The 15,882-nt window shown below is 40.1% G+C and overlaps 1 protein-coding gene across 8 annotated transcripts in view; it reads left to right on the forward strand.

Moving 5' to 3' along the window:
• The window catches only part of DAB1 (DAB adaptor protein 1), a 292,435-nt gene that overhangs the window by 8,402 nt on the left and 268,151 nt on the right, over positions 1 to 15,882 (forward strand). For all 8 annotated transcript variants that reach the window (XM_041772822.1, XM_041772823.1, XM_041772824.1 and 5 more), the window contains exon 2: positions 10,059 to 10,261. In XM_041772822.1, the coding sequence (XP_041628756.1) occupies positions 10,195 to 10,261 (67 nt within the window). In that variant the 5' untranslated portion in view covers positions 10,059 to 10,194. The remainder of the gene's footprint in view (positions 1 to 10,058; positions 10,262 to 15,882) is intronic.

Below are 15,882 nucleotides of genomic sequence, written 5' to 3' on the forward strand. Positions count from 1 at the left end.
CCCACTGGATCTCCCCATTTTACAGATGAAGAAATTGGGGCTGAGAATAGCTAAGTAGCTCACATGCCTAAGGTTACATAGACAGTGATAGAATCAGGCGTGGTTCTAACCCAGCCTCTGGGACAGATTACTGCTTTAGGTACTCCCACCTGCTGATACATTTTTCTAGAATCAGAGGTGAGAATTTTAGAGGTTGGGTGGAAGTGGGGCCCTGAGTAATGAAAAACCTAATGGGATTATTTTAGGTTTATACATTTGTTTTTTTCTGATACTCTTAAGAGTTTATGTAATGAATTTTCATGGTGCAATAAATACTTAATGAAACTATGTGATCCATTAGTTAAATGAAATGTTCATAAGTATGCTTTGTTGTTGTCACATAAATTCCTTTAATATTGTTGAAACCTGGTTCTGACTTTTGTTAGCTTTGAGTTTGATTAAAGAAACACATTTTGCTCCTCCTATCATCCCCTTGATGAAGATTGACTGATACCTCAGGAATAACCGTGCTTGCCCTCTGGAACAAAGCATTTTATTTTCCCAAAAGTGCTTTCATATAATTTCATGTATTGCCATTCACTTAATTCCATGAGTCGTACCCAGCATCATCCTGTTTTACAGATGAGTAAACTGATAAGCCATTTATACTTTTTTTCTTAATTCTAGAAAATTCCTTAAAAAACCAAAGCACCGAGGATCCCTGGGTGGCTCAGCGGTTTGGCGTCTGCCTTTGGCCCAGGGTGCGATCCTGGAGACCCGGGATTGAGTCCCACGACGGGCTCCCAGCATGGAGCCTGCTTCTCCCTCTGCCTGTGTCTCTGCCTCTCTCTCTCAATCTCTCTCTCTCTCTCTCTCTCTCTCTATGTCTATCATGAATAAATAAATAAATCTTAAAAAAAAAAAACACCAAAGCACCAGATAGCTGTATAGTAAGATACCACTTATTTGTTTTTCACTTCAGTTAAAAAAAAAAAAAAAGAAAGAAAGCATGCTTTATTCATAGAGAATTTAAAATGCCTTGGGTGACTTGGGTCACTTTGTTTTGACCCTATCGAAAAGCAATACTACTAAATTATGCTTTAGTATTATGCTTATAGCATAGATTAAGGGCCACTGAAAATTCCCTGTTCCATTTTTTTTAAAGATTATATTTATTTATTCATGAGAGACACACAGAAAGAGGCAGACACACAGGCTGAGGGAGAAGAAGCCTCCTTGTGGGGAGCCGGATATGGACCTTGATCCCAGGACCCCGGGATCACGCCCTCAGCTGAAGGCTGACTTCAGCTGGCCCTCAACCACTGAGCCACCCAGGTGCCCCTTCGATTTTTTTAAACCCTGCTGATGTTAATGTCCATGACACCACCTGGGGTTGCTTTTAGGAAAGCTCCTTTTCATTCTCCATTTCTGATTCAAAGTGGGGGAAAAAGGCTTTATTTGAACATGAACCTTGTGAAACTTAGAACTGATCCTATTTCCTTCTTTGCTTTGACCTCTAGGAATCTCATGGACAGTTTTATAGCCTCTCTTCCATGACTTTACACATTTTCCTGGTGCCCTATCCTGGTTTCCACCCTCACCTTCATTCCCAATAATTTGTTACCCTTTACTGCACTTTTCCTCATTTATTTATTTTATTCTGTCACAGAGAATGGCTTTCTATAATGCTTTTTACAAGCTGAAATCCTTTTTTATTTTTTTGAAATGTGAAGTAAACATAACCTAATAAGCCACAAAATGAAGATGAGGTCTCAGGCCAAGAGAGGTCTCTGACCTCTGATTTTTCTCCCCTTAACATGCACCATTATGGCAGAACAGCCTGGAGTGGAGTCTTCAGTGGGGTGCTTAAGCTATGAACGTTGTGGCTTTCAGAGTTTTAAAGCCAGTGTATTATCTTCCCTGAAGGCTTTGGTCAAAACAAGCGGTGGCTGTGTTTGCCGTGGGGATGGCTGTCTTTTACCTGTAGTGAGGGATGTCGTCACCCTGCCCAGCTTTCTGCTGAAGTCCCCAATAGCCCTTGTACTTCTGACACCTCCCATGGCTTCTAATAAATATTGCCTTTGTGTTCCAGCAAAACCTCACTCTTTCCTATTTTATTTTCCCTGAAAAGAACAAATGTGCAGAATGAGTGCAGTTCAGGCATTTTCCAAATGGGCTAGATCAGGTCAGGTAGCCCTTCACATATTTTTTAAAAAGAAGGAGAAGGTTTGGCAGGCTGAGTATGTAGCCCAACAGATGGAGAGGGAGAGGATTTGGGGATGCAGAGAAGACTCGTGTTGGCCAAGTAACGAAAGGAGCGTACAGTGATCTGTGGGGCAGGTAAACGAAGGCAAGTCTTGGTGGCCAAATTCCGGGCACAGAGGCAGAGTATGAAGAGGATGTCCAGAGCTCAGGAAGAAAAAGGCCTGCCCCAAGCATCCTTGGTCCAGAGGCTCCCACCAAGTCAGGCAGTCTGGGCAGATACAAGGTGAAGTTGGAATCTGTAATAAGAACTGACAGCCATAAACTAATTTTAACCTCCGCTAGCCTTGGGAATTAGAAAGCATGCCATCTAGGGAGCTGGAATGGGTCTGAACTTAAGAGTGAGGCCAGACTGGCTTTGTTACATACCTTGGTGTGCCAGAGTCTAGGCTGGGCTTTTTAAAAACATCTTTTTTAAATTTAGAAAGAATCTCAAAATTACAGGAGAAGATATAAAAATTATACATTTAAAGACTGTAAAAACTGCCACACCCTTTACTTATATTTTTATTGCTAATATTTTATCCCATCGGCTTTATTATTTGTGTATTATCTGTGTTTCTGGGTCTATATACACACACATGCATGTACATACATATGCAAGTACATGAATTTTTTTTCTGGATCATTTCACGGTAAGGTACACATATCTTAGCCCCTATTCCTAAGAATTGGAATATTCTCTTCCATAACCATAGGAAAATTATCAAATTGAATGAATTTAACATCGATATACTGTTTTTACCTAAGATGCCATTTATATTCAAATTTGTCCATCGGTCCAATAATTCCTTTTGTAGTATTACTTTTCTCTCTAGTACAGGATTTTATACAGGTATTGCATTTAGTTATTGTATCTATTTGTTTTCTTTAAAAAAATTTCCCCAGCTTCTCATTGCCTTTTATTACTATATTTTTGCAGGATATAATCTCCCCCCACCCAATTTTAAATGCATGTGATTAGATTCTGGGCCAGAAGACTACATGGTAGTGACGTACTCTGCACTCTGTCACTTGCACCTGCCCCTGCTTGTTAATATTCATTTTGATAACCTAATCGAGGTGTTGTTCAATTTCCCATCAGGTAATCACATGTTTTTCCCTTGCAACCATGAGTAGTAGATGGAAAGACACTTGAAGACCTGCAGATGTCTTCTCATCAAACATTCCCCTGGATTAGGCGTTAATGGATGGTTCTCCCTTTCTAAGCTTGATTCTGGTGGCAGAAAAATGTTGGCTTTATGCTCCACCTTCCCTCTGTATATCCCAGGCAGTACCTCTTCTACTTCAAGGAAGACAGCCTTCCCCTCTTCTTCCTTTTTTTTTTTTTTTTTTTTTACTGTTATCAGTATGGATTCATGGATTATTGTTGTTTTATCCCGTGATTTGTTATTTATTACAATTCTTAAATTTACCATGGTGTTTACACTATTCCAGATTAGGCCAATGACCACACCTCCAGGATGGCTTCTTGTGACATGCTTCCATCTTTTGTGTTTGTCTTGAGCACTTCCTTACTTGCTGGAATAAGGAAGATAGTTCAGACTCCTCTTGCACCTGTCCCACCTCAGCTCTGGAATCAGCCATTTCTCCCAAGAACCCCTGGTTCCTTTTACTGGGGGAATGGTAGTAATAATCCAAAATCTCGGGGATCCCTGGGTGGCTCAGCAGTTTAGCGTTTCGGCCCAGGGTGTGATCCTGGAGTCCTGGGATCGAGTCCCACATTGGACTCCCTTCAGGGAGCCTGCTTCTCCCTCTGCCTGTGTCTCTGCCCCCCCCCCTGTGAATAAATAAATAAAATCTTAAAAAATAACCCAAAATCTAGATATTAGGTATCGTGTTGTTGGAACTCTTTGCACCTTAGTCAATGGGCAGAGCTAGGAAATGTATGCATATAAATGCACGTATGCATACCTACCTATACAGATGCATGTGTATTTTATAAATCACGAGTTTGCTGGAAATCTACCATTTCCAGTCTGTCCCCACAGTATTCTTTCCTGGTTTCCCCCTTTCCATAATTTAATATCTCCTCTTTTATAGTGAGAACTGGGCTCCCAAGAACATCAAAACATTTGACCCTTTGTTCAATCCTGTAATACATCTAAAATAGTTTTGTAATTGCTTAGCCCAAAACACTACCAAAAAAAAAAAAAGGAGCTTGGGATTTCTTTGTAGTTCCTCCTGCTACAACTCTGCCCAAGACTGAGTGTAAACAGCCAAATTCTGTGTTCGTAAATTATTTCAATTAGTTCTTTCTCTCTCACCCCTTCAGAGACTGTGTCTGTGATATTCATTTGAGATACAGTTGGATTTAATTTGTCTCAGTCCGCTTTCATTCTGAGCCTTCCCCCCCCCCCCCATTTCCTACTCCTGTTAATTTAATTTTATTTTTTCAGATGTGTGGAACTGTATGCTTCCAAATGGGAAAATAATGCATAAAACTGTACTCTGCAAAGTATCACCCTCTGCCATATCCTTCTACCCAGTCACTTCATCATTCCCCTACACAGGTGTCCCCATGTAGAAAACAATATCTTTGTGCTCTGCTGTGTTTGTCCTGTGTTTCTTTATGTAAAGGCAAGCAGATTTATGACTCTTCTTAAGCATCCAGATCTCACTGATCTTCCAAATCTTACACCCTTGGTGGTGGTCTTTCCATTTCACTGATGACGGAACAGACCGTTACCCTGTACTGTTACAAACTTTTGGGTCTTGTTAATAACCTGTTTGGGGTGCTTTATAATTTGGACGAAGTTGATGAAAATGGTCAAGTCACAAAACACACCAGTAGTGGCATTACAACTTTTAATCCCTGCAACACGAACGAACCCCAAGTCTGGCTTCTGGGAAGACTTCCCCTTCATCTGTGTTTTAAGTCAGGGCTACCCTCTTGGACTAGAATTTACAGTATTCTTAGCATATCACAAAGGCTGAAGTCTGGGTGTGGGACCTGGCTTGGAGGTTTTCTGTTTTGTTTTTACTTTGTTTAGGTGAAATTCACACAAAGTTGACCATTTTAATGCATACAATCCAAAGTATTTATTACATTTATGATGCTGTGCAACCACTACCTCTCTCTAGTTCCAGAATCTTTTTAGCACCCCCAGAGGAGACCCTGAACCCATGAAGCAGTCACTCCCCCTTCCTTGCTTCCCTCCATTCCTGGCAACCGCTGATCTGCTTTCCATCTCTCTGTGGATGTTTCTATTTTGGATAGTTCATATAGATGGACTCATAGAGCATGTGGCCTTTTGTGTTTAACTTCCTTTATTTGGCCTACTGTTTTCAAGGCTCATCCCCGTTGTAGCAGTATATCAATACTTCTTATTATGGCCAAATAATATTCCATTGTATGGACATACCACATTTTGTTTATCCATTTACCAGCTGATGGACATCTGGGAGGATTCCCCCTGAAGGTGGAGAGAGGAGTGGTTTATACCCTGCCCTGCGTTGTGCTACTTAATAGGCATGTGGGGCTGTGGACAAGCTACTAAACTGACTTTTGCTTTTCTTTATTTGTAAAATGAAAAATAATAATACTCAAATTTTCAAGTGGCTGAAAGATTGAGTAAAAGAAGTTCATAGTATGGTAGCTGGCAAATAGTGGGCCATCCTAAATGTTAGCTAGTCTATGGTAGGATCGTATGAGAGGGGTGGCTGGGGGAAGAGAAAGCACAGATTTGTGTTATAGTAGGTTTTTTAGTATGTTCTGTTGTGGCTGCTCAAACCTTTATGCTACTTTTTTTTTTTTTTTGAGGCCTGTGTGTTTTCTCTGCTTTGTGGTTTAGTGTTTTTGTGCCCCCCTCCCACCAATCCCCCTCCCCCCATCACCGAACACAGGATTTTACATTTAGAAGCAGTTCACTAGACAGAATGTAGTGGAATGTTACATAATTCACATTTAGATTTGAAGAGCTCATTATAAAAAACCTGACACACTTCAGGAATATTAAATTACTGCAGATTGTGTGGAGCAAAGAAACATTATTGAAGCATTTCAAAATTCTAGGCGAGCCTGAATTTAACTGATAGGGTTTCACAGCTTTTACTGGGGGAAAATGATTTGAGTTGTCACATGGTTTCTGGCCCTTGGGGGAATTTAATCTCCTTAATTACAAAGAAATGAATTTCCTAAATAATTTGGAGTTACTTTACAGCATCTTCCCAACCTCTGGCTTTTGGAAAATTAAAGGGGATGTCATGATCCGGGCTGTGGTATGTTCTCTCCATACTGCAACACCTTCCTTATTTAAGGTTTTATTTGAAATGATGTTGGTTTCCTTTCATTCTTGGTATCTGGGTGTACTTCAGAAATCCACAAGGAATGCTTTACAACACTTGAACACAGTCACATTTTGTCAAACAAGTGGTGCTGGAGATACCCACAGAATAGGGAGAGGTGCTATATTGTGCTTTATAAAGTTGAAGGGGAAAAAGTGGCCCGTTCCATTCCAGTTTCATGCATGAACTTTTAGAATACTTGAAATTATGTAAAATCCATATATTTCAGCTTATTTTATTATTTATATGTTACTTTATTATTTACTGTGTACAAAACCAGCATGATGGAAATATCTTAGATCCTATCTCTTTCTACAATATCTTTACAAGGTAGACTTAACCTGCCTCAGCTTCCCCTTCTATAAAGGGAGGATCACAGTGTTATGGCCTTGTAGTTACATATCGCCACATGACCTTGAGCGGTTAATGTAGGAAATTATTAGTGCCCCCATATTTATTAAGTACTTTCCAGAAGGTGTGTCAGGTCCTCTTCCAAGCATATGACATGTGTGGTCACGCTTAATTCCTGCAGTAGCTCCATGTTACCCCCATTATACAGATAGAAAAACTGAGGCAAAGAGGGGTTGAGTAACTTCCTCAGTATCACATTCTTATAAGTGGCTGAAACTATGCAGCTGGCCAAAAAACAGATCATGGTATAAGTAGGGAAAGATTCCATTTAATAGAACAATCGGAAAACCTTTCTGCCTATGATACTCCTTTGAACTGAACCATGAGGGGTCAATAGAATGTTAAGGCAGACTCAGGAAGAAAGATTGAATAGAGAGGTAGCACCACGAATTAAAATTGGAAAGATGAGAGTATATCACCTCCCCACCAGACTTAGATTTCCTTTTATTAGTTGTGCTGTTATTTAAGGCTCCGTGCCTTTGCACAGCTGATCCTTCTTCCAGAATAACCATTTCATTATACATGTATTTATTGAGTGCCCACTGTTTCATTCTCTTATTGTCCACTTGACATAAGAATCATTCTTCAGGGGTGCCTGGGTGGCTCAGTCAGTTAAGCATCTGCCTTTGGCTCAGGTCATGATCCCAGGGTCCTGGGATCAAGCCCTGCATTAGACTCTCTGCTCCTCTGGCAGCCTGTTTCTCCCCCTCCTTCTGCCACTCCCCCTTGCTTGTTCTCTCTCTGTCTCTCTCTCTGTTAAATAAATAAATAAAGTCTTAAAAAAAAATCATTCTTCAAGACCCCATAGGGTAGGGCTCCTCCTCTGAGAAGTTTTATTGACTCTTCCAAGCAAAGGTGAGTATTTGCTCCTTTGTGTTGTAGTATACCTGGTATTTATTTGTGTTAGTTCTAGTTGTGTGTATTGTAGTCCCTTACATGACTGACATCTCTGTTGGACTGAGTATCTTTGAGGAAAGGGGTAAAGAATCCATACTCCTAGCCAGTGTGGTTGCACTGTAGATGTCTATAGACATGAATGAGCTAGCATTTGCACCTGGCCCAGAGTAGGTTCTTAGCAGATATTTATTGCAGTGAAATGATCAGTATTAGTAATAAAATTATGTCCATGTATGACCAAGTTTTGTGGCTCTGTCATCTCTAATGGAATGTTGTCTTTGGCTGGCAGAGACGTTAGGAGGGGGTGAGGGCTAGTGGTATGATGCAGATAGATGGCACAAAGGTGGCAGGGAAAGTTCTCGTCTGTGTATGATTTTATTCTAGGAAGGCACTTTTGCATTTTCCTTAGTTGTAGCTTTAGTTACTGTAGTTCAGACATCTTTAATTAAGGGCCTGTGTCCTTGAAAAAAAAAAAAGTCTGTTAACAAATAAATAAACCAAATATCATTAGGTAAGGTGGGAATTACCCTATTATTGGGCCTTATAATTTTACTGATTTTATTTTTATCTAAGCATAATTGACACACTTAGTTTCAGATGTATAATATAGTGATTCACCAATTCAATGCATAACTCAATGCTCATCACAATAAGTGGACTCTTAATCCCCTTCACTGACTTTACCCAACCCCCCTTCCCTCGCTTCTGGTAACCACCAGTTTGTTCTCTGTATATAAAAGTATGTTTGTCCGTCTCTTTTCTTCTTTATTTCTTAAATTCTACATACAAGTGCAATCATATGGCATTTGTCTTTCTCTGACTCAGCATTATATCCTCTTGCCATTTGTAACAACATGGACAAATCTATAAAGCCTCTTCTAGTTAAGCCATTTTTAGTTGTAATGATTAAGAAGTTTGGTTTACTGTTCTTTTTGAGCGGAAATGGGCATTCAGAGTCAGCCATTCTGGGTCTGTGGGTTGAGCTCAGAATTGGCTACACAGTTTGAAGATCCATTTCCAATAGCTCTATCTTCATTTTCTTTAAGAATGGATAACCAGCGAAATGTTTATTTTCAGCCGAACTCTCTGATGTAACTGTCAGATAGATGGTCACTGGGAAAGACTGTTGACACAGGAAATACATTCATTCAATTTAACTAAAATCAAATGAGATAATGTATGTGAAGCAGTAGCTGAGGGCATAGTATATAGTAAGTGCATAGTAAATACCAGCTGTAATTGAAGTGGTGGTATTATCATTATTATCATTATCATCTCTTCCCAGCACAGTGTCTGGACTTAATAGTACCTAGTAGTGTGCAGTGCATATTTATTAAAGAAAGAAAGAATGGACTGTGTGGCTGCCTGCTTCTTTTCTTTTTCTCCCCACATTAAATGCTTGTCTGCTCTTACAGCTGAGGAAAAAGCTGACATAAAAATTGGCTTGCTGGAAAGTTTCTCAGCCCCATTTGTCACCTTACCCTTGGAGCCCAATTGTATGTCAACTCCATGTCCCTTCTGATGCCTGGCAGTGAGGGATAGAGCACAGGTCACTTCCCTATGATCTGCTTTAGCTGCCAAGTCTCTGATCAAGCTTGGCTGATGGATGGGTGCCCTGTTGTTGGGAATGTCTCCACGGGGTTGCTCAGGAAATACTCCTTTGCTGTATTTTCTGGGTGGCATCTAGTGCTTGAAAGCAAGGAACATGGAAAACAAGGAATTGGGTTTTGTCCTCCTTGGAAATCCAGAGTTTTAAAAAGATCTGTTTTAAGTTATGTACCGAGGTTGAGAGACCATTTTTCAGACAGACCTCTAATTCCCTTTGCTACAAACCCTGTCATTGGCTCCATGACATCGTGTGAGCAGGGTTTTTTTTTGAACTTTTTAAAAAAGATTTTATTATTTATTCATGAGACACACACACACACACACACACACACACACACACACACAGAGGCAGAGACACAGGCAGAGGGAGAAGCAGGCTCCATGCAGGTAGCCAGACGTGGGATTTGATCCGGGGTCTCCAGGATCACAACCTGGGCTGAAAGTGGCACTAAACCACTGAGCCACCCAGGCTGCCCATGTGGGCAGTTTGTACATGGAGACCAAGATTTTCCTGGTTTTGTTTGTTTGACAGTTCATTTCCCCATGCTCCGACTAATTTCTGCTTAACCTCAAAAGGGTGATGATTCTGAACATTCTTTTGGCTTGATTTGCAGAGCTCGGAAGGAGTGAATGAGATGTGCAGCTTGGAGCGTTGTTTCTGAAGGGAGGAGTCATTCTCTTGGAGAGGAGTCCTCCATGAGCCTGGCCGAGGCCCGGGATCTGTGTGAAGTGGACTAAGGATTTAGTAGGATGTCAACTGAGACAGAACTTCAAGTAGCTGTGAAAACCAGCGCCAAGAAAGACTCCAGAAAGAAAGGTAGGGCTGATGTGCTCCTTTCTTACCGGCTGTTTATCTGTGCATTGTTTAATCTCTGGAATCATGTACAGCACTACCCTTGTGATGGCATATGTTTTTTAATGGGTGCCAGTATTATTTGCTGTTTTCTGTACTTGTAGTATAATATTTTAATGGCTCTCCATTATGCCTTGAGTAAAATCCAAAATTATTTTCATAATGTATAAAACCCTTCCTGGCATGCCTTCTACCCATCCCTCCAGCAAGTGACATCTCTGCCTAATACGGACCCCCCGCCCCCCTATCCAACCCTGTTTACCCTGCAGGCATTCTGTCTATTGTAGTTCACTTTTGCATGTATCCAAAGTTCTCAAATTCCAGCAGCACCAGAATCACCTGGAAGGCTTGTTAAAACAGATTGCTGGGTCTCCTCCCCAGAATTTTTGAGTTCAGTAGGTCTGGGGTAGGGCCCAAGCCTGCATTTAGAACAAGTTCCCTGATGGTACTGGTGCTATTTGTCAGGTTTAATCCGATTGATAGTGACATGGAATAGAGAAGCCAGGCAAAAGTTGGTGGAAACAGGCTTTTAATGGGATGCGCTCTCTGGCGAGGTTCCGCAGCCCACAGGGGAAGGAAAGAGAGGGGAAGTCAGGGGCCTGGGAAGCCCAGGCAAACCGCAGGGGGGTCTATAAAGACTTTTCAGCGAGAAGGTGGGAGCAGGGCGGCATTCCGATTAGGGCAAGGGTTATGGGTCTTTGTGTGCTAAGTTAGGGTAGGGCGGCAAGGCGGCCTTATTGGGAGGTTGTTGGCCTGGGGTCAGCCGTTTTGAGGTCCCCAGTCTCGCCAGCCCCACACTATTGCTTCAGAGACCAGACTTTGAGAACCACTGAATAATTAATCTAGCCTGAAATCCTTTGTCACTCTCTACTTTTTCCTAGACTGGCTCCCATTTAAATATTCAGGTTAGTACTTTCCTTACTCCCCAAATTGGGTTAGTTGTTTTTGTTTGTTTTGCTGCGGTAGCACTTTGTTAGAATCTAACTTTATTAAAAATTTTCTGTGTTTTTGATTGTCTCTTGTTCACCCCTTAATTCCAACACTTAGAATTTGCTTGGCCCAGAGGAGGCACATGAATAGCTGTTAATGAGGACTGGCATGCATAGTATGATAATAAAATCATTTTCTCACTCTTGATGTTTTCTGGAGAATTCGATCCTATGGCTTTAGGACCATGCCTTTCAGTGTATTTGTCTCCTGGTTGCAATTAGGTGTAAGCAGCTTCGTGCTGTGTGTTGTCTTTCTCTCCCTCATCTTCTGAGATGCATGAAGGAGAATTAATAGACTTCTCCTTCAGGTCTTGAAATCTGTCAATATGGGCTTGCAAACTGGGATGCACTTAGTTGCTTTGTATAGGCTGTGATTTGTTTGAGACACTGCTGTGCCTGCCCAGTCATGTTTCGTGATGGCATTTGTCTGACACTCTGTAGGAAGCAAGGGACATAAATGTAATACACATGCAGCTCCCTGACAGCCAAACCCTCAGGAAGAATGGTAAATTTTGCTTTGGATGTTTATTGAAACACAAATATTTTGGAAGTAGTCTATTTTATTTCCTAAAACTTAATGTAAACCTTGTATTTTATGCATCACAGTCTAATAGAAGGAAAGCAAGTCAGTGAGAGAACAGGTCTTGGGAGAACTGCTTCATAGGGGATAAAAAGATTGCAGAGCACAATATGTACTAGAATTCAAATGCTTTTTCAGTGAAAACTGACAAGTTATATTTTTGCTTCAAATTTAACCTTTCCACTAAACTTGTGCTCTTGAATGCTTAATGCATTAAAAATTGTATCTTACTGCATATCTTTTCATTCTTAATTTTAACATGCAAAACGAGGAGCATTCTAAAGAGAGGATTCGGGTTTTCAGAACATTAGCTTAGTTGAAGATTTGGAATGGGAGTGTGAAGGTGACCTTTTTAGAACTTCCTCATCTTTGTGTCTTAAAAGACTCTAAAATCAGCATAATACATATTGCAAGGAGCATCTTCTACTGAGTGACCAATTCCATGGAATCCAGACAGACAGACCTGGATTCAAATTCTAGTTATGCCACTTCCTGTGTGACCTTGAAAGTTACTTAACCTCTCTGAGCATCTGTTTTCTCTCCTATAAATAAGGATATAATATTAAACTTCAAAGGCTTACTATGAAGAATAATTGAGATAAGGCAGATTAAATACTTGGTATAGTACTTGGCATATATTAAAGGATCAACAAAGAGTTTTTGTTTTTTTAAGATTTTATTTATTTATTTGACAGAAAGAGAGCACAAGCAGAGGGGGAGGCAGAGGGAGAGAGAGAAGCAGTCCTCCCTACTGAGCAGGGAGCCAGGACCCTGAGATCAGACTTGAGCCAAAGGCCAACACTTCTCCCCACCTGAGCAACCCAAGCCCCCAACAAAGAACCTTTATGTCTGTTCTTCCTCATCACTCTTTCCTTCCCTTTTTTCCGTATCCTTCTCTCCTTTCTTCTTCTCATCTCTTTTTTCCCTTTCATCTTTATCCATTTCCTTCCTCCTTTTCTCTGTTCCTCCTCTCTCATTTCTGTGCTCTGATTCTTCTTCCTCTTCTTTGTCTTCATGGTCTTTATCATAAGCATTGTGTTTTCTCTTATTCCATCCTAGAACCAAGGATATCTTAAAAAGTATATTGCTGATTTGTCCCAAAGTCAGATTTTGCATTTATTCATTACATAACAGTGATAAACAGTGTGCATTCCTAATAGATTTCTCTGGCTCAAGGCACAATTAAACATACATACGTTCAAAAAGGGAGAGGGTGTACTCATAAGAATGTGTCTATTTCCTACTCCTGAGTTTTCCCTGTGGGACAATAAGTAATTCCATTAAGCAAATGTTGCTGACTGAACCAAATTAAGTGAAACTTTAAAAGGAAACATTAACAGTTTATTTATTGATCTTGAATCTTGAATATAATGGTGTTACTGAACATTTTTACTAATTATTCCAATTCCTCTTTGATTTTCTATGGAGACAGCATAAAACCTCATAAGTAGGTTTCTGTCTTCCTCTCTAATCCTTAAATAATTATTCTTTTTCTTGTCTTATTACATTGGCTGGGTCTGTCAGTACAATATTTAGTGATAGGAGGTATCCTTAACTTGATCTTTAGTTACTGGAAATGCCGTTAAGTGTGTTATTTAAATTTTTTACTAGATATTTTAAAATTATTTCTTCTTAATTTATCATTGTCCAGGAAGTATTTTTAGTAAATCCTGAACTTGCTTACTAAATTTTATCATATGCCTTTTCTAAATTTATTTCAATGCTTATACATATTTTTCTTTTCAATTTATATTGTGGTGGGTTTTACTGATAGGTTTTTCTAATCTTCATTTCTGAGCTAAATACTACTCATTCATGATGTATTATTTTCTGTGTATGTACTTGATTTTTTGATATTTGGGGATTTTGATATCTATATTCATCAGCACAATTGGCATATAACTTTCTTTTCTTGAATAATGTACCTGGTATTAGTTAAAGTTGATAATTTCATACAGTGATTTTTGGTGCTAAGGGACTACTGAATGGTATTTAAGCCTCCTGGAAAAATATATGTTTTTCCTTGTTTAGTAATTTTATTTGACTTTTTAAGAAGGTATATATTCTGATTACTGAAAATTACAAGAGACAAAGTAAGCATGCCTAAGCCCATTAATAAAAAAAAAATAACTGCTATTAACGATCTAAGTTAATTCCTTCTGGAATGATTTTTCAGGATGTGTGTTTGAGATCATACTATTCATACAATTTCATATCCTGCTTTGTTGTTTTACATTACATCATAAATACATTTCTCATATTATTACATGATATTACAAACTAGAAGAATTTTTCACCCTTTGGCAAGATTTAGATGGTTCTTGGGGCAGATATTTTATTTCCTGGAAAAGAATACCTGACAATATGGGTCATCTATCATGAGCAGGAGTGGCATAAAGAAAGTTAAGGGGCCCTTTAGAATTTCTTACAAACCTACCACCTTGGTTCTTTAACCTAGGCTTTTGAAAGGAAGTGAGATAGTTTCAAATACAAGTCACAGAGGGGCATATTTCACCATAAAATGCATTTCTAGACAGGCCATGTATGAGACATAACTGGAGTATTCACAATTCAAATAAGAAAGGCTTGAAAGAAGTAAGAAATAAAGTTGTTTTCTTCATTTCATTTTTATTGGATTGTGTCACTACACATGCAGCTTGTCAAACGGTGCCTATTCCAGGAATGGAATTTGATGGAGGACGGGAATATATATTTTCAGGTTCGTTACCTGCCATCAAAGGGGGAAAACAGCTGACACAATTCTTGTTATTTGTAAAACCGGCATTAGGCCACCCAGTAGAAGACTGTGGTAGAGGAATGGGTCTCAGGATGGGGGGGGGGGCAGATGTTCCTGGGGGCAGTGCCTGGGGGGGGCGGTTTCCATCAGCGCTACATGGCAGCTTTGTGTGGTAGAGAGAGCACTCACTATCCTTGGAGCTGGACCTGGTTTTAAATTTTAATTCTTTTCTTTCCCTACTGTGTAACCAGAGATGGGTTATTTAGCTTCTTTGAAGAGCCTATCTTTAAGTGTGTGTGTGTGTGTGTGTGTGTGTGTGTGTGTGTGCTTAGGAGAATAATACCAGAAGGATGAAGGAGGTGTTATGGGTGAATGTCTACAGTGTGGCAGCTGTCTGGTTAGTGTTAGCTTTTCTGGCCTTTTCCTTCTGAAATCACACTTTAGCACTGTCTCCTTATCTTCTTGAAATACCTGGAAATAGGGACACCTGGGTGGCTCAGTGGTTGAACATCTGCCTTTGGCTTAGGTCATGATCCCGGGGTCCTGGAATCTAGTCTTGCATTGAGCTCCCTGCAGGGAGCCTGCTTCTCCCACTGCCTATGTCTCTGCCCCTCTCTCTCTCTCTCTCTCTCTCTCTCTCTCTCTCTCTCTCTCATGAATAAATAAATAAAATCTTAAAAAAAAAAAGAACTACCTAGAAATAAACTTACTCACTTTCCATATAAGAATTATGTCCAAGGATCATTAGTTAAGAAAACAACAACAGCAGCAAAATGCTACCTTATTTCTTCCCTGAAAGATTTGGCCCCAAGAATCAAAGCCCTGGTGGGTTCAGGAGAAGTTGGTGGTCATATGGCAGACACCTTAGCTTTGGAGCCCCATCAAGCTGAGTTGGAACCCTGATTGTGTGCCTCAGTAGCTATGTGAACTATTAGGAGGTTTCTTAGAAAATTCTGGCTAATCTTGGATAAGGAATGTTTTCAGTAATGCCATACTCAGAGTCCTAATCACTCAACTGGTCAGTTAGTCCTGGAAAATATCTTGTTAACAATGGCTTAACACGTAGGAGCTTATAAAGTGCTATCACATTCATCATCTGATTGGATCCTTAGGGCTGAGATATTTAATTAAACAATTTTTTTTCTTTTTCTTTTTTTCTTTTTTTTTTGCCAGGCCTGGGTGCAGAGCTGCTATTCACTGCCTCTGCCTGCTGCTCTTGTCCTGCAGGGAGTGCACTTGCTGTTGGTCATGACACAGGCCCTGGGCTCAAACCCCAGGC

This window comes from Vulpes lagopus, chromosome 10 (assembly GCF_018345385.1).
Source record: "Vulpes lagopus strain Blue_001 chromosome 10, ASM1834538v1, whole genome shotgun sequence".
NCBI lineage: Eukaryota > Metazoa > Chordata > Mammalia > Carnivora > Canidae > Vulpes > Vulpes lagopus.